Here is an 18918-nt window from a genome sequence, read left to right on the forward strand (position 1 = left end):
ACTACTCGGCTTACGTGGGACGTTAAGAAGGTTACGATGTAGCGAGTGCACTTGTTACCCGGCACGCAGCAGCTTGCCGACATCTGCATCGCCAGACTTTGTTACCTGGTTCAGCTACAGTAGGTGTGGAATTTTCCATAGGGACCTCTAGTGTCACTACATCGACACTATGTGAAGTGAGTGACGGTGACGGATGGGAAACATCTTGGTTACTATTGTAACCTCCGTTCCCCGATGGAGGGAATGAGACGTAGTGTCCCTCTTGTTACAGAACTGAATTACCCGCTGAAATGCCCGGGACACTGTCTCGGCTCCTCGGCACAAATGAATGCACGGAATGAGTGGATGCAAGCCACCTCATGTTATACCCATATATCGGAGTTGCATGCAAATTCCATTGCCTTTTATGAAGTATCAGAGGTGTTTGGGGTTCCCATATGCAACCCCTAGTGTCATTAGATCGACACTACGTCTATCACAACATCATCAAGGATACAATATACATTACAATAGTAGCCAAGACAGGCTAATGTCATTTAATGACATTTCATTTTTTATGTCATTAAATGGAGCTTTTAGTGATTTTAAACCTGAAATATCACTGAGAAGGCCTCTCCTGTTCTCATGCACTACTTATTGTTTGATTTGGTTCGATGGATTTGATAGCATCTGTCCTCAGAGATCATGAGAAGCCCCTGCCAATGTTTCTCATGTTAGGCCAGGGTCTGCACACAATTGAAAGGTCATCACAGGTCAGGATTGTGTTTCTCTAAAATAATGCAAAGTTTAGGTCATTATCCCCCAGTTTCACAGACAAGGCTATTCCAGACTAAAATGCATGTTTGAGCTATTTTAACTGAAAGCAACTTGCACCGACATATATTAAAATATGTCAGTGTCATTGTTTTATCTCAAGATGCACACCAGTAATGTTCATATAAGGTACTTAAATGCCTTAATTGAACTAAGGCCTAAAGGTCCTTGCACACTGAGTCCGAAATTTTCGCATGCATTTTTTTGTATTCGTGAATATTCATGATTCGGTGGCTCTAAATTGTCAAAACACCATTCAAAATGCCTGCTACGGATGCGAAAAACGCAGAAAATCGAACCTGATCCGAATTTTTTTTTTCGACGGACGAAAGTTTCGGAGGCAGTGTGCAAGCGTCATTGACATAACGTGAGGTCGTATTTATTTTTTAACGTGCGAAAATTTCAGATGCGAATTTCAGACTCAGTGTGCAAGGGCCTTAATCCTTGATTCGTCCTGAGCCCTGTCTGTTATACTGGGCCTATGTCTCCATAGAAAGAACCAAGCAGTCTGCATTAATGTATAACACAGTTTTGCCATGGTCATATGCAAATAATTAGCCAAATCAAATAACTGTTTTATTGTTTCATATAGTTAAGATCTCATTTACAGATTTTGCTGAATCTATTTTGCATAAACGTAGCTGGAGTGCTGGAGTAGACTTTACAGTCTCTGTAAAGAGTAGACTTTACAGAGTGTTTGACTTTTGCATTGTCAATACAGGATCTTGACCAAAAATGTATGGACCTCTTGATGGAAATAACATCACAACATTTATTTCTATCAAGTGGTCCATCAATTTTTGTCAAGATCTTGTATTGACAATTTCAAGTACTTTGTAAAGTCTACTCGTTTCCAGCACATACCAATGACTTTAAGGTATGAGACTAAAGGAATTAAAGGAATTTAAGGTCTGGACTCAAAGGTGCCAATTCATGTGTGAAAATGATTCTTCATATTCCCTCCATTCTTTCACTATTTAAGCCTGATTAATCTTTACACTGCCATCCTGGAATATGGCCATGATATGTCTTCCTACATGGTTGTTTAAGAAATGAAAAGCTACACACTCCATCAATTAGGGTTAGAAGAACTGTTCCCAAACATATAACATGCTAGAAACATAATAATCACAGCAATAATGATCATAGACTTAAATCCAAGCAGCTCTTTTTCTTTTCTTTTTTTTTTTTGTTTTGTTTTGTTTTGGCCAGGCAGTAAATAACACACTATATTTCACTGTGTGGTTCACTTCAGTCTCAGATAGACTTAAACAATTCAATAATTTTGAGTACAATGCAAAAGTGTTGCATCATGATACTGGGTATCCCTGGGAGTTGTTCTCTGTTTTCCACACTCTTCTGTAATGTTGTGCATCTGAAAATAGAAAGCATAGAAGCTTGTTAATCTGTTACTACCGATAACCTGCAGGGTAGGATCCTGACCTTATGCCTGTGCATGTGACTGCTTTTATGTGTGTGTGTGTGTGTGTGTGTGTGTGTGTGTGTGTACTCATCTACCTATCTAAGTGGGGACCTTGGTGTCGTAACACACTCACCAACAGGGGAAGCCAAGTGGGGACATTTGTCAAGTCCCCTGTTGGTCATGCTTTAAAACATGTTAAAATCTGCTAAAACCCGCTCTGGTGAATTTTTTTACATTTTTGACCAAGTGGGGACCTACCATAGACAGTATATAAACTGGACACAGCGACCCCTAGGTTTCAACGGAAAAACTGGTTTTCAACAGAAAAGTGAAGCAAATTAGAAGCACTCACTTCCTGATGGCTGAGCATACTGCGCAGACTCAAACTGAGCTTGACGACATAGATGTGACATGAGCAACCTGTCTGTCTTCTAGTAGCTGTGCCAAGAGAAATCTGAATCATTCCCTTCCGAATCTTGCAGAGACAGAGAGCGTGAGTAGGAGCTGTCCATGAGCAGGAGCAACTTTATGACTCTCTATGGGCTTCTCCCTTGACTTTATCGGACTTTTTGCCTCCACGTCCCCCCGATTGACTGCGAGCTTCTCCTCCTGTCTATACGGTAATTTCCAGAGAGTTGCGTGGTTATGACGCAATCGTTAGCCTACTTTTACAAAAACTGCTTCTACGGGGCCATAACGTAAGATACAAGGTAATGGAGCCTTTTATACATTGTCGTGTTTCTTTAGAAATAAACAATGGACAAATGGAGTCTTTAAACGCCTCAGATGTAAAGTTATTTGCTGTCAAAGTGACGCCAAAATGAATGGGAGTCAATGGAATGCTAACAGCAGGTGATGGCTTGTTAGCCAATGGCAGCCCCTGGGGGTGGTATGCTATTCGAGAGCTCGATTACCCCCCTGGGACCTACATGTGTGTGTGTGTGTGTTTAAGTCCATACTCAGCAGCGCTCCTGTAGGCTGGAGCAGGAACTGCAATGGCCCATTAACACACGTCGTTCACACTTCTCTATTGTTTGAATGGCTTGCTGTCCTAGAGAGGCTCTGAGACTGTAGAGCTGCTGTTTAACTGGTTGCTTCAGGACCTTTCAGTAACACTTTATAATAACTCCACGCTATTAATCATTAGTTAAGCATTAGTAAACAGTTAATTCATTTATAAAGCATTAATAGACATTAATAATCAGTTTATAAATACAGCTATAAATGCTTTATTCTTGTTTTAAAAGCATATCTATAATGTGTTTAATAATTGTATTTTCATACTTTATTAATGATCAATTTATCATTTCTGAATGAAATATAGCATTATTTACAAACCAGTTGTTTAGGAGTTGTCAGTGGTTCATAAGATCACTTAGAAAGTGTAAGTAAATGATTAATAAACTATTTCAATGTACATTCATACACTTTATATAGTAATAGTTACTTAGTGTGTTAATAAATGGTTTATTAACATGTATTTCTACATGTTCTACATGTTTCTAAAAATTAAATCTTGTTAAACATAAGAAAAGGGGATAAAATATGCATATGATTATTATGATTATTCTTTAAGGTTATTTCTATGATTAATCCTTTCAAACATTATTCTTGTATTGATACATTTATGCTTTTTGTCTATTGCATCGTTTAAAATCATATACTCATAGTTATACTCATATTCAAATGTTCTATTCAGACCAGACATTTAGTATAGGCCTACTTCTACTTCTAAATGTAGCCTATGTCTATTTCTGGGCTAGACATGCTATTTGTTTTTTCCGTTTTCTGCTCAGTGTGGTATCTAGTCTATATAAGTGGTTTAGTTTCACATGAGATGGTTATCTTACCTGGAATTAACGTACAGCTGTATTTGCATAAAGTCTAGTCATGATATAAATATTTAATTGGCTATTTCTGCTTCTTAGGGCTGGTTCACACAGAAAACGGTTTTGCTTTGAAAAACGGAAAAAAGACGCGGGCAGTGGAATGGGAAAAAAGTGCAAGGTCTTGAGACATGCCTTTTAAAAGTTTAACTTATTTTAACTTGATTGTGCTGTGTTTTTAGAATGTTTGTCATTCGCGAAACGATGCAAAAGACGGGAGACTCGAGCACAACGGTCATACATTGAAAAATAAAGTAACGCAGTGGAATGGAAAAAAGTGATTGTCCGGTAGGCTACAGGATGAGAGCTTCTTAATTACGAATACAATTATTTCATTTTTATTTCAGTTAGTTTTTAAGTAAGTGTCGTTAGTTTCGTTTAGTTTTAGTTTTTCATTTTTGGTGAAATTTCTATTTTATTTCAGTTTACGCAAATGTTTTTTGACCAATAGTTTTAGTCTTAGTTTCATTTTTCGTTTATGAAAAAAACCTTGACTCCCATAGCCTGCAATGGAACTGTGTGTGTGTGTATTTAAGTTCAATAATTTCACTTAAATGGCAATGAAAATTACCTATTAATTGGCATTTAAGTGAAATTACTTAACTTAAATATACGAGCTTGATAAAAATGACCATTCTAGAAGAAATTTTCAGATGGCACTTAGAGGCTTTTGCATCTGAAATCTTCATATATATATATATAGTTACAAAATGAAGACAGACTTCACTGCCAGTTCACTTCACTGTTCACACACACCATTGCAGGCTATGGGAGTCCCCCGTTCGATAGGTAGAGATCGGTCAGAGTTGCAGGTCCCCACTTGGCATGTTTTTTTAAAAATAAAAAAAAAGCATTTTTAAAGTTATATTATGAAAAAAGACCTTAAAAGAAAATTTTGTATGTCATTTTTGTTTCTTCAAAATGACCATAAACACTAGTCTTGGCCAGTGTAGAGCGATAGTCTCCTGTTAGTAATATAGACGTGTGTGTGTGTGTGTGTGTGTGTGTGTGTGTGTGTGTGTGTGTGTGTGTGTGTATGTGTGTGTATATGTGTGTGTGTGTGTGTGTGTGTGTGTGTGTGTGTGTGTGTGTGTGTGTGTGTGTGTGTGTGTGTGTGTGTGTGTGTGTGTGTGTGTGTGTGTGTGTGTGTGTGTGTGAGAGAGAGTGTTATGTATGCACAGAATCTGATGGATGTTAATAGTGAAATGGGGGTTATAAAGCTGGGCAAGTCTAGGCAGAGCTATGTTTATGTCTATGGTTTCTAGGTTTGTCTGTTTATCTTTTTTTCTAAAGATAATCTTAGGAACAGTAAGAGTGATATCCTGCTTCATCCAAAGATTCGACTTAAAAGTATTTTTCTCCTTTGAAAGTGTGTGCTTCATACTTTTATGTACTTAGTTGACTCATACTTAGCAAATAGTCTTTAAATGCATTTGCTAAGAATTGTGAAAAGTATGTTAAAGTGTTAAAGCCTTCCTCTCAGTAATGACAAACATTGCAGAATTTATTTACTCTGACTGATAATCACATATGAAACTATTGCATTGTGGAAGGTTGTGGGAGTGGTTTTAATTAAATCCTACAAAAATGTGTTTAAGCTGAAAGACACAGAAATAAATAAATACAAGTATGGTCTCAAAAATAAATATTTTAAATGAATGACAAAGTCATTTACAATGAACAATTTGTGCATAAGGCACTATAGGTGTAATGATAACCAGCAGGAGTGCCCTTGAAAGCCTCTAGAGGGCACTCCACACCAGACTATCATGTTTCACTCACAAACTACATTTCCCATAACTCACTGCCCGGACTCATCACTTATCACTGATCACATTCACCTGTACCTCATTCACTGATTGCATTCACCTGTGTCTCATCCTGTTAGTCTGTCTATTTATACCATGTTCATTCTTTCATTCACCGCGAAGTCGTGTTGTACTGTTAGTCTGCATTTCCGAGCATTTTCCCTGGTTTCATGTTTCTTGGTTTTCTGGATATCTTGCCTTGTTCCCTGGATTACTCTCTTGCCTCTGGTCCCTGCCTGTTTTGTTTGTTTGTTTATTTGTTTGTTTGGACTGCTTACCTGTGTTTCGACCATTGCCTGTTTTTGGATTACGATTCTGGATAACCCTTAAAATAAAGCTGCATTTGGATCTCTCCCTTCGTGTCTCCGAGCAGTTCGTAACAATAGGCAATGCTCAAAAAATCTCCAATTATAGTTGTACTTCTCTCTCTCAGACTCTCCAATAATTTAATCTGGTTAAACCCTGCCACTGCAAGCTTGTGCTCATTTGCCTACATTTCAACAACCGATACATATAACGCAAGTCCCCACCCTGCATTTTTTTCTTCTTCAATAATAATTTACATTCAGATACACATCACAATATGGAAGAAACAATCTGTCATGGCTTCTGTTTCATTGCGACTCTTTTAAATAGTCCTGTGGTGTCATAAAAATGTTGACATTTGCATATCCAGGGGTGCCAGGGTAAGCTTAGCATGATTCTAAGGGCTCTGGTTAGACAGGCCCGTTCCTCAGCATGTTAATCATCAGATAATGTGCTTATATCAGTACAATTAAATTAGTTCTGTGATTTAAAAGTATCATATGAGTCTTTTCTCTATCAATGTAATGTTCTTAACTGTAAATGTACATTTTTGACCAACGTTCTCCACTTTTGATGTTATTTCTAGCAAGAAGTTTCTATTGTACTAATTAAATATCTGCTTATCGCCAAAGCTCGCTCTGTTTTGCTGTAGATCATTAAACTGTTATGCTAACTCAGAAGTCGGTCCGAAATTAGTATTGAAAGATACTTTCCTGCACAAATGCTGCCTGCAAAGTCATTGCCTCAATGCCTGATAGGGCAGTGAGGCAACAAGTCAGCTGCCTAAGTTTTTGGACGCAGCCAGAATGTCAGCTACACCTGCACACACCCATATGTTCCTGAAGCACTTGTTCAGCTTTTGAACTCCTTATAACATGTTTGGTACTTGTTCAATGATGTGAATTTATCTTGCAATTTACTTTGTGATTCATTTTCACTGTTGCATGATACATGAGCAACACAGACCACTGACCTCAATGACGCTGGCAAGGCTGGTACGGGCCTGTCTGTTTTTCTTATGTGATCCAACATTTGTTCACCTGTTGTAAGGGAGAAAAGGCGCATCCATTCTGGAATTAAGTTTCAATTACCTACGTAATCGAGGACTTAATATTTTTCAAGTGTTCTAAAATCTTTTAAATAGCCTACATGAAAGCTTTATATAAATGATCCTGAACTTTCATTTTAAGGTGGGTTCTGTATGTTTTGTTATACCTTCAAATATCCACATCATGTGGACAGACGTCACACATGTGATGCAACACATGCTTGTGTTACTTAATCCAGCAACACGACCCTTGGGAACCGTAGTAATTGTATAGTTAACCTTTACTGTTGGGCAGTGCCACTTGATACTTAAAAAAACAAAATTAGGAAAAGTCTGATTTTGGCAATCTGAAATTTGTCAGTCATGTTCTATAACAATTTCAGGTTCCTAGAGATGCATGCTACTGCACACCAGCACAAGACCACATAATCAAGGTCATTTGAAGCGTAAGATTTCCATTGCAATGTTATGTATAGGAATGTAAAATGTATGTTTGAAATAACACATGCATGAGAGGCTTTAAAGAGACAGTTTGTGTACATGCAGTACTTTCACCTGAGAATATATGTGCGTGTGTGTGTTTGTGTGTGAACCATGTCTATGTATGAGGGATTAGAGAGGTTTGGAACAGATTAGTTAATTATAGACACCTGTCTGCTAAGCATGGAGACTGGAGTCAGGTGGATGAGCTTGAAGAGTGTGCTGGGCTGCATTCAGCATGGTGTTGCACAGGTGGGGGGTAGACCGCAGATGTGAGACCATGTGCCTGTGCACATTCCTTGCATGTGGCCACACTCCAGAAAACGAGTGCTTCATCTGGTGGGACAGTAGTTAACCTGCAGATTCACTACAGACAGATAAAGCAGTGTCAGTATGATTAACAAAGACAATTTTTTTTAATATCTTCTGTATTTAGTCATCATTTTGTCACTCTGAAAAGGCAGGCCAGTTTTTGAGTATTTATAAGAATATTTATAAACGCGTAAGGTTGCATTTTTATGTAATCAAAATGGAGCTTTTAGTGATTTCACACCTGAAATATCACTGAGAAGGCCTCTGTTCTCATGCACTACTAATTGTTTGATTTGGTTAGATATATTTGATAGCGTCGTGCTTAGAGATAATGAGAAGCCCCTGCTAATTTCTGTCATGTTAGGCCAGAGTCTGCACAACTGAAAGGTCATCACAGGTCAAGATTGGGATTTCCTAAAATAATGCAAAGGTAAGGTCATTATGTCCCCCTAGAAAGAACCAAACAGTCTGTATAAATGTATAACACAGTTTTGCCCTGGTCATATGCAAATAATCACACATACAACCAATTAACTTTTCGTTATCAGAGTCAGAATCTCGTTCACAGATTTTGCACGAATCTGTTTTGCAAATGTAATTGCTCGACAGCTCGCCTGACTCCGTATTTCTGCCATGCATCACTCTTTGATTCCGTTCATTCATTTCAGAGCTCATTAGAGAAGATCAGACCTGGGGAGTGAGATGGAGGGGTTGAAACAATGAGAGAGAGGACGAGGAGTCTCAAGCATATTAGCTGCTACTTACACATAATCTGGGTGTCAGACTCCTCCTCCGTGTTGCCCCACGGAGCCCTGAGCAGCACCTCTTCGCCCATTTCACTAGTACTAATGGTGGGATTAGATCAATTCAAAGACAGAGGATTGTGCATGGAATCTCCTATCCGTCATTTTGACTGATCTTGCAGGGAAGAGTTGCTGATTGCATCAGATCCATCACTTATTGCACTGCTATCCACCTGTTGCTTCGAGTTTTTGATTGACATTTCTAATGACCTGGACCGGATTTCCTGATGGATAAACTGTAGATTGACAGAATTTCGTTCAAAGGAATTTGTATACCCCATGGCTGTCTAGCTAACTGCTGTGAAACTCTTCCCTTTTAGTAACTGCACTACAACAGGTAAGATGGATGATGAAAAGTCTCTCGGGATCATCTTGCTTGTCCTTGCAATGCTGTTATTTTTATTTGACAACTTTTGAATAGCGTTACCCTGGTGAATACCAAGTGGATTTTGTGCTTAATGGTTATGTTCGGTCTGCAAAGGTTTTTTTTTTTTTTTTTTTGCTAAACTTTTATAAGACTGTATGTTTCCAGCAAATAAAAATCAACAAAGTCAACAACGTCTGTATGAAATGCATGTACAATATATGCCTTTAATATCGTTGCTTGACCTTGATTGCCTTAAATGAACTGATTTCTAATATGATTTCTAATACTGATATATATATATCTATATCTATATATATCTATCTATCTATATATATATATATATATATATATATATATATGGCCTATACACACACAGTAAGTTTTTGTTGTTGTTGTTGTTGTTTTTTTCACATATAGGGCAAATTTAAAGTCTCTGCCTTATCAGAATGCTATTCTCAGAACTAATAATTACCAATCAAATCTTTTGGAATTTTTTGAATAATTTAATGGAGTCAAATGCTATTATTTACAGTGTGAAACCAAAACTCACACATGCATTGACTTTTGCTACATACTTTCAACTGTTGTGCAACGCAATTATTGCTGTGCTCAAATGGCTAAAATTAACCAATCGCCAGGCTTTTATCTCATTAGGACTGGAGCTGTGTGTATCAGACAGTCTTTGATTTCTTTGGCATCATTCAGCTTTTTAATCTTGTTCAGATGAGCCGGATTCCAGCTACTTTGAGAGTTGACATTGTACACAAACAGAAGAAGACATTTTAAGTCATTGTGTTTCTTTTATGATTTGGTAGATGTTTTTTTGTTGCATATGTATGAACAATTTTTCTTTGCATTTCCTTAAATCTTTCCATGCAGGTAATGATAATTGAATTGTACTGGTCCAAAGATGGCCTTTGAGATACAGTTAGGCCTATCAATGGTCATCCTGTTGCAATATACTGTTGTTGCATGCATGTGCTTAAGTACTGCAAGCCTATGGTTATGTAACCAAACAAGGTTATCTCTGTTGGAGAGGAGGGCTGACTTCTTAGAGCCTTTTAATCCAGGCCAGAGTAAAGCTAAACATCTCTCGTGTCATGTGACATGACATGACCACCTGTAGTAGTTGGTATTCAGCTGGTGGACAACAGTAAAGGTGATGAAACAATGACAGGCACGTTAGTCATATTCTCAGAAAACCCAGCACTGCTGATATGATACCCTCACTTCCCAAAATCCTTAAATTCTCAAGATCCTCAAATTCCCAAAATCAGTGAAAAATGCCAATTATATAATTGTCCAAAATATGTCATGGTGTTTTTTTTTTATTACCTTTTATTACTGTGGTTACGGTTTTATATCAAACGTTACCTGGACAGATGACATCATATTTGTATTTGCATTCCACTATGTGGTCCATGGATATCGATTGCATCTGTACAATACATGCAGTTGTAAGATGTACAAACGAAATGTAAGATATGTAAAATGTAAGCATTATCATTCTGTGTCAATGTGTCTGCAGCACGTCATACACAAACATATTTTGGTCCCACAAACTGACACCAACAACAATTTGTATTTATGACAATGAATACATTTTGCTTCATGTGATAATTTCATGAAGGACTTGATTTCACAAGTGTAGCTCATACTGTGTACTAGAGCTTTTTGATTAGATCATGTATATTGACATACTTTACTGTCTGCTCCATTTCTTCCGTCTACCAGTGCCAACAAAATGCAGAAGCAAGTGGAGATCAGAATGCATGAGAATCATTTGGACCCTCCTACAACACCTGAAGAGCCCATGTGTGGAGGTGTCTGTGACAAACTCATGAAGAACATGCTACTTACGCTCACAATCCTTGGCAAGTTACTTTAGCATTTTTGTTACTTTAACAATTTGCTAATGGAATAACACTGATTATTATTACTGTTTGTGGTAAAATATGCATGGATATGATAATTATAATTACCAGAAAGCGTTCACATGCAATATGGCCATTCAGCCATCCATTTATTAGACTCAGTTTTATAATTAAAGCACTATGTTAAAACACTATTACTCCACGATACTCATCAGACAATATGTTTAATAGATTTGAATGAACACATTATGCTGCAGTTAATTGTTACAGTATTTTTGTTTGTTTTCCCGTAGGAATATATAGACATCCTTAAAACAAGATGCATTTTCTTGAGAAGAAAATTAAATTTTATCTTAAAAATGCCATGGGATATAAATATAAACCTAATTCAAGACATATTCTTTGAAAATATATCAAATAAATCAAGCCTGATTAAGAAAGAAATTTGGTTACACTTTATTTGGTAACACTTTATTTTACAGTGTCCTTGTTACATATGTTACATGTACTTACCATAGTAATAACAGTAAATTATGCATAATTACATGCAACTAACCCTCAACCAAATCCTAATCCTACCCTAACCCTATAGTAAGTACATGTAGTTGCTTAATATTACTCAGTACTTAAAGATATAATTACACTGTAACAATGACACCTTAAAATAAAGTGTAACCCTTTATTTTAAGGTGTCATTGTTACAGTGTAATTATATATCTATATAGACTTTCTGACCCAAGGAAGTCTATGTCATGCTTATTAAAAGGAACTTCGCCATGGTGTTGTTTGCATGTGACATGCATGTATCAAAGTGCACTCACACTAATATAGTTGGCTGAGTGGGTTATCTAAGATAAATGAAATCTCAGAATCCTATTCAATGGTACTTTTAAAGGCGTTCAAGAAACAGTTGTGTTCTGATATTGTTATACTTCACAAGAGGTTTAATATTATTTCTCAGTGAAATGTCTAATGTTCACTGTGATTCTCTGTGTCTGCCTCAGGTGTGATAGCAGGTTCAGTAGCTGGTATGCTACTGCGGTACGCATCACCACTCCCCGCTGATGTCATTATGGTCATTGCCTTCCCGGGTGACATTCTCATGAGGATGTTAAAAATGGTGATTTTGCCTCTGATCATCTCAAGTTTGATCACAGGTACTGTTATACGCTTTGCTAAACACCTCCAACAATGCTATCATTGTAAAAAAAAATATATACTTTTTTTTTTTGCTATGTGCTGGTAAACCAGCATAAATGTAGCTGCATCCGCCATGCGATATTGATATATTGACCATTAATATGCGTATGTATCGCAAAGACCATCAGCAATGAATTCAGACACAGAAATAACCCGCATGCAATGACTATGGAGTCAAAGTAATAACCACAATGTTACAGCTTTTATAATAGCTTTTACTATTTGAAATATGGAATAGCTACAGAAATGGTGATTTTGAAATGGCTAAGGCATTTTTTGTCCTTTCAACTATTTCTTTGTAATTCAGTATAAGATAAAATAAAATAAAAAGCATGCCTATTAAATTTAGGGCGGATCAGTTTCAGTGGTTTATGAGCAGAACATGTTTAAACATGTTAGCAAAAAAAAAAATTTGAATTGAAAAAAAATTGAAACCATTCCAAATTTGTTAGTCATTCACAAATCACAGAGAATAATTATAAAACTTGATCTGATCAACTTTTAGTAATACTGCCTTGTGAAAATGCAACTAGTATCAGTAGCATTTTTTTTTTTTTTTTTTTTTTTTAGGATTAGCAGGGTTGGATGCCAAGTCCAGTGGTCGTTTGGGCACAAGGGCCATGGTGTACTACATGTCTACCACTGTCATCGCAGCTGTGCTGGGGGTGATCTTGGTGCTCCTCATCCACCCCGGTAACCCCAAACTGAAGGCAAACCTGGGCGAAGGGAAAAAGAATGATGAAGTGTCCAGTTTAGATGCCTTGTTTGATCTCATCAGAAATCTGTTTCCAGAAAATCTTGTTCAGGCTTGTTTCCAGCAGGTGTGTGCATCCAATGTGCTTTTGACTTCATATCATTTTATATTTTTGTCAATCTTTCATCTGTTATTTCTCATTAGTCTGAATTATTAATAATAAACAGTTCTTCAATCTCTTTATGTAGATCCAGACTGTTACTAACAAAGTAGAAGTAGCTCCTCCTCCAGTTCCAACTCGATTTGGACGAAATTCTACCAAGGGTGCTGCAAAATATGTGATCAAGAAGTCTCTTCAATTCAAGAGCGGCATGAATGTGTTAGGTATTAGATGGCTTTGATTCCATGATATATGCATTAAAGTGTCATTTGTATATATATAGTCATGTAGTTCACATTGACATGGTGGCATTGTGTGTTTCTCTAGGTATCATTGGGTTCTTTGTGGCATTCGGCATTTGTATGGGAAAGATGGGAGAAAAGGCCAAGCTGATGCTCGATTTCTTCAACGTTCTCAACGAGATCGTTATGAAGCTTGTCGGCATGATCATGTGGTCAGCTTTTATGATTGTTAATGAGTAAAGTTTACGTGATGTCCATTTTCTACCTTTAGTAGTCCATTTGTTGACTGATTTATTAACTGACATATATAAATCTTATGCTCGCCAAGGCTGCATTTATATTATAAAAACAGTTGCTTAATATTTTTGTGGAAACCGTGATGCATTTTTTTAAAAAGAGTTTTTGATGAATAGAAAGTTAAAAAGAACAGCATTTATTTGAAGCAGAATAGTGCTGTTTAATTTAATGTGTCCTTGCTGAATAAAACTTAACTGACCATACGCGTTTGAACAGTAGTGTCAATGGTGGTGATTTTAACTGTTTAACTGCCTTTAACTCTATTGAACTGACTTTCTGTCTCAGTTTGTTTCCTGCCATTCAATTACTGATTAATCTGTTATTTCTGCTATTGACTTTGCTGCACGTCTCTGTCCTGTAACAGGTATTCCCCCGTTGGTATTGCGTGTCTGATCTGTGGGAAGATTATTTCAATTAATGATCTGGAGGTGGTGGCCAAGCAGCTTGGAATGTACATGGTCACTGTCATCGTTGGACTTTTCATTCACGGAGCCATGTTCCTTCCCTTAATATATTTTGTTATTGTTCGGAAAAACCCATATACATTCTTCATGGGAATTTTCCAGGCTTGGGTCACCGCTTTAGGAACAGCTTCTAGGTAAATGATATAACTTTTCCTCTAATTGTGCCATGTTTTTACCTTTGAGAATTTTTAGTCACATCGAGTTTAAAGAGAGGGAAGGCTATTGTTTCATTTGGCATCTTCAGAAGCTGAATAATGGCAAGAGTAAACCGGAAATCTTGATATGCCTCTTTTGTAGTGCTGGGACATTACCTGTCACTTTCCGCTGTCTGGAGGAAAATCTGGGCATTGACAAGAGAGTCACTCGATTTGTGTTACCTGTTGGAGCAACGATCAACATGGACGGTACAGCGCTTTATGAGGCAGTAGCGGCCATCTTTATTGCCCAGATGAATGGAATAGAACTTGATCCTGGCCAGATAGTGACAGTCAGGTAAGACCAAACGTCTAGACACAGAAATGCATGTAAATATGTGCTTTACACTAATATTATTCACTGGTGGCTACATAAAATGAAATGAAAATTCAATCATCCTCATTTTCTCATCCTCATGTTGTTCCAAACCTGTTTACCGCCTTTTTTTCTGTGGAACAAAAAAAGAAGATTCTTGCCATACAACATTCTTAGTGATCACGTCTGCAAGCTCTTAAAATTACATCTAAAAAGCATTATAAAGGTAGTCCATAGGAATTGTGTGCTATGTTATTTATATTATTGAGTACATTCACATCATTAAGAATGATAAAACAATCTGATTTGTGAATCCAAGCAACTGGTTCATTGAAAAGAATCAGCTCAAAATAGTGATTCCTTTTATGAGTTGTTCTATGATCCAGTCAGTAAATGAAGACTTACATTTCAGTCTGTCTGTCATATAAAGCTATTATATTGTTTTAGAAGGCTTGGGAATAGTATATTTATGTAGTATATAATATATAATATACCTATAGTGTATTTTATAGCTTTACAGATGTGGTCACTATGACCTGTTGCTATATGAACAATACCTGTTTGAAGATTCTTTGAAAGTTCTCTTGAGTTCCACAGAAAAGACAATCACAGGCAGAGTATGAGTTTGGATTGACATGAAGGTGAATAAATATTGACAGAAAGATAATTATTCCTTTAGTGGTCTGCATGGTACTTGTTTGAAACAAATGTTGATAAAATCACATGAATGAGAGCCAAGTGATGTATTATTCTTAAAGTTTGCAGCTAATCAAATGAAAAATGTATGTTTTGTTTGTAGCCTTACAGCGACTCTCGCTAGCGTGGGAGCAGCCAGTATTCCCAGTGCCGGTCTGGTGACGATGCTTCTGATCTTGACAGCTGTGGGACTACCGACTCAAGACATCAGTTTACTGGTAGCAGTCGACTGGTTACTGTAAGTTAAATCAATCTCTCTCCCTACTGATTTAGTGACACACACATTTTAGCTCAAGCATTAGTTGTCAATCAAAAATGATCTCCAGTTTAAGATTTAGTGTCGTGGCATGTATAACCATTTGCTTTGCATGTTGATACAAGCCCTAATGGCATTTGGAGTCGTTTAGCCTGGAGAGATGTGGTACCTTTCTTTGTTTGCTCCTGCTTTATCAAACAGGGACCGTTTCCGAACATCAGTCAATGTCGTTGGTGACTCGTACGGGGCGGGAATCGTGTACCACCTCTCCAAAGATGAGCTTGACCTATTTGATGCGCAGCAAAGGCCAGATGACTTTGAGATGGCCAAGACACAATCTTTTTTTGAGAATAACACTAACCACGGTGTATATACATCTCACAACTCCTATCAGCCGGTCCAGATAGATGACTGCAAGGTACATTTCACTCTCACAGACATAGAAACCTGTATGTAGATGCTTTTATTTATTTCCCCGACATTGTATGTATCATTGTGAGTTTTTTTTTTTTTTTTTTTTTACACTTTTGTATTTTTTGATCATTCCTGATGTGAAGGCATAAGAAATGAAACAAAACGATGGAATAAATAAATATGGTTTATTTATTTGTTCTGGTACTCAGTGAAATAGCAGTTTTTGTGCAGGCTTTGTATATTCTTATCAGTATTTGGATATGATCTATTTTGGCAATTATATACGTGTGTACAGTTATGCACTTAAAGTTTTGTATTGTACTATTGCCACGTTGCCTTTGGCTGTTCTCAACAAAAAATGAAAGTGATACAAAGCATTAATGCGCACCTCGTTTTTACCATCTACATTTTGAGACGACAAAGGCTGCTATTTCATTCTTTCAAGCTGAATGTTTTTAAGCTTGACAGAAAAGTGATTGTTTTCCATCAGTAAGAAAACTGCAGTGTTTGCCTCTTTTTCACTGCACTTGAGTAGACATTTTTACCCTGTGTTTCAAAAATGCATAGGTCTGTGTGGTAGCACGCGTGACACTTTTAGAAGATTAGCTTTGGGCAGAGATTCACTGCAATAAGGAAAATAATGCAAAGTTTGTATATACAAAATATGATAATTCAAATGATTTTCTCTATCTGTATTCAGTCTTTCAGCATTCTGTAAGGAATCCCGCTGCAGCTAATTATTATCTGTCTTGTGGTGGGTACATTTCTGTGAATTTGGATGTAAATTACACTGTTAAAATATCAGACTCTCTGCTCCAAACCATAAACAGTTTAGTTAGCACCGGTTAATGCATTTTGACTGTGCCTTGGTCCAACAGTTAGTTGTCCCTGATAATTGCTTTCAGGTAACCTTGGCCTCAAATGGTTCCCCTGCGGAGTTCTCACTTGTTGAGGAGGAACCATGGATACGCGAGTAACACAGCACACAGATCCAGCTCCGCCTTATCCTGAGTCCCACAAGCTTATCCTTTCTGGTGAAAACCAAATGCTAATTTTATACATATAAATAAACAATCAGAAGTTACCACAGAACTTTTCACATGCACAAGCACTGACTTTTGTATGACAATCTCAGTTCATCTGATTCACAAAGGGAAGAGAATGTAGCTCGAAAGTAGCTGGTGCTCGTAGTGGTTCAGCTGGTTCAGCCTCATACATTATTATTCACACTCAAGGATTATGATAGTTCTAGGCCTTGGGTTTGGCGATCGATCTGAAACCTGCTGCCTTAAGGCTACCACGTAGAAGGATCACAATGGCTTGTCCAGCCTGGGACCCCAGACTGACCCTAGAGCACTACTAGTGGCAGGAGGAGAGAAGTGCAGTTTGTTTGCTGAAGATACCTTTGACTGGCTTGGCTTAGGTGGATTAACCCTTGGTGGCGGCACTCCAGATCAGCCTCTTATAAGAGCTTACCAATGTACTTAGAGGTTCTGAAATAGTGGTTTGCCTCTAAATGCTGCCACTTATTTTTAGATGCCACCCGACGTAAATGCCACGTCAGCAATTACAGAGCGATTAGACATAAAGTATGACATTGAGTTGATTGGCGTTATCTGAAAGGAATGGTGGCTTTAATATCCTACATAGTGGACTGCATAAGAAGATATTCAGATATTTATGCGTGTTTTTGGTTGAGGGAAGGGACTTGCATGTGTGTAGGTTTTGTACGTATCTGTGTGCTTTGTTAAGTTATCGATTTATTTATGTATTTATTTGCTAAGTTGCAATCTTGCCTTGAAGACATCAACTGCAAACGGTGCAGCCAGAAGACTTTATGACATTAATATCAAATGCAATCCCATTTTCTTGGATCGTAGATCAATTATAGTGTTTGATTCTCTGAGGAGCCATTTTGGATACTCAGATATTAAGTCCAGTTGAATGGATTCTATATACGTGCTGATAATAGAGGCTCTTATGTTGGTTGGTGCTCAGGTTGTTAGCATGTTAAGAGATGACAGAATTGAGATTTATCATTAAATCTGCACCATTTAATTTAGTAGTTTTTAATTACTATTATAGCAACACAATAAACATTCCTCTTTTGCACCAGAATCTTAAAATGTTCTCATTAAAGTGCCTCCTTGCACTTTCTGTAAATAAATAAATACACATATATATGCTGTCATATTTTAGATATATTTTTCATGCAAACTTAAGTGTGGTATTCATTTCATCACTTTTTTGTCTGTTGTTTTATAAAACAACGGCAATGCATGTATTCACTTGCGTATATTATTTTACTAGGTAGATTAGAGTGTAAAAGGTTGTCTTAGTTATCACTATGTACCGTATACGACATTTGGAACAGGTGGCTGTGAAACACTGACTGATGAGTAAACATGTATGGAATGTAAGCATATTTTTCACTGTTATTTTGTCTCAAAATTTGTGTATTGTTAAACATTTTGTTAGGGATAATGACACTAGGGGAAAAAGTCAAATTACGAATAATTATAAACCAGGCTTGCTACACATTTGACAGCCCTGTAGAGTGAAGAGAAAATAAAGTGCAACCTACAGTAGATACAGAATCTGTAATATAAATGTGTGCACTGTTGGAATATCTGTTCAGGCAGGGCCTGACACATCTAGAGGTACTGTGATGTATGGTATAAATGTGACTATCCTGCTCTTTTTATTTGTGCAACCCTGTTTGGTTACAAAGACATTGTATAACTTTGTCTACCAAACTGTCCACTTTTTAAATTTGTCTTTTTCCTCTATTTTTCTATTAAATACCTATAACAAATTGTAAATAAAGGCAATGCTTCTTGTCTAAAAGTGTTTCTTGTTTTTCTT

At 37.1% G+C, this 18918-nt stretch overlaps 1 protein-coding gene across 4 annotated transcripts; it reads left to right on the forward strand.

The window, feature by feature from the left end:
- Positions 1-8752: 8752 nt before the first annotated feature.
- Positions 8753-18896, forward strand: slc1a2a (solute carrier family 1 member 2a). 4 transcript variants are annotated; one of them, XM_079865106.1, is made up of 12 exons: positions 8753-9216; positions 10981-11120; positions 12125-12277; positions 12891-13141; positions 13263-13398; positions 13502-13628; positions 14078-14311; positions 14475-14669; positions 15487-15621; positions 15841-16057; positions 16754-16807; positions 16959-18896. In XM_079865106.1, the coding sequence occupies exons 2-11, from the start codon at positions 10991-10993 to the stop codon at positions 16769-16771; spliced, it is 1596 nt and encodes a 531-aa protein (XP_079721232.1). In that variant the 5' UTR covers positions 8753-9216; positions 10981-10990; the 3' UTR covers positions 16772-16807; positions 16959-18896. The 4 variants fall into 4 exon arrangements, with proteins under 4 accessions (XP_079721232.1, XP_079721233.1, XP_079721230.1 ...); XM_079865107.1 differs by having other exon boundaries at positions 8906-9216; positions 16754-18896; XM_079865104.1 differs by lacking the exon at positions 16754-16807 and having other exon boundaries at positions 8906-9216.
- Positions 18897-18918: the final 22 nt, after the last annotated feature.

This window comes from Squalius cephalus (genome assembly GCF_949319135.1).
Source record: "Squalius cephalus genome assembly, chromosome: 3".
NCBI classification, from domain to species: Eukaryota; Metazoa; Chordata; class Actinopteri; order Cypriniformes; family Leuciscidae; genus Squalius; species Squalius cephalus.

What these genes read in the sequence shown, in the direction of transcription:
- slc1a2a (XM_079865104.1), top strand. Translation starts at nt 10,991, where the DNA reads ATGCAGAAGCAAGTGGAGATCAGAATGCATGAGAATCATTTGGACCCT. An exon ending in GAGCGGCATGAATGTGTTAG is followed by an intron (nt 13,399 to 13,501) that starts GTATTAGATGGC and finishes GTGTTTCTCTAG; the next exon opens with GTATCATTGGGTTCTTTGTG. An exon ending in GCTTTAGGAACAGCTTCTAG is followed by an intron (nt 14,312 to 14,474) that starts GTAAATGATATA and finishes CCTCTTTTGTAG; the next exon opens with TGCTGGGACATTACCTGTCA.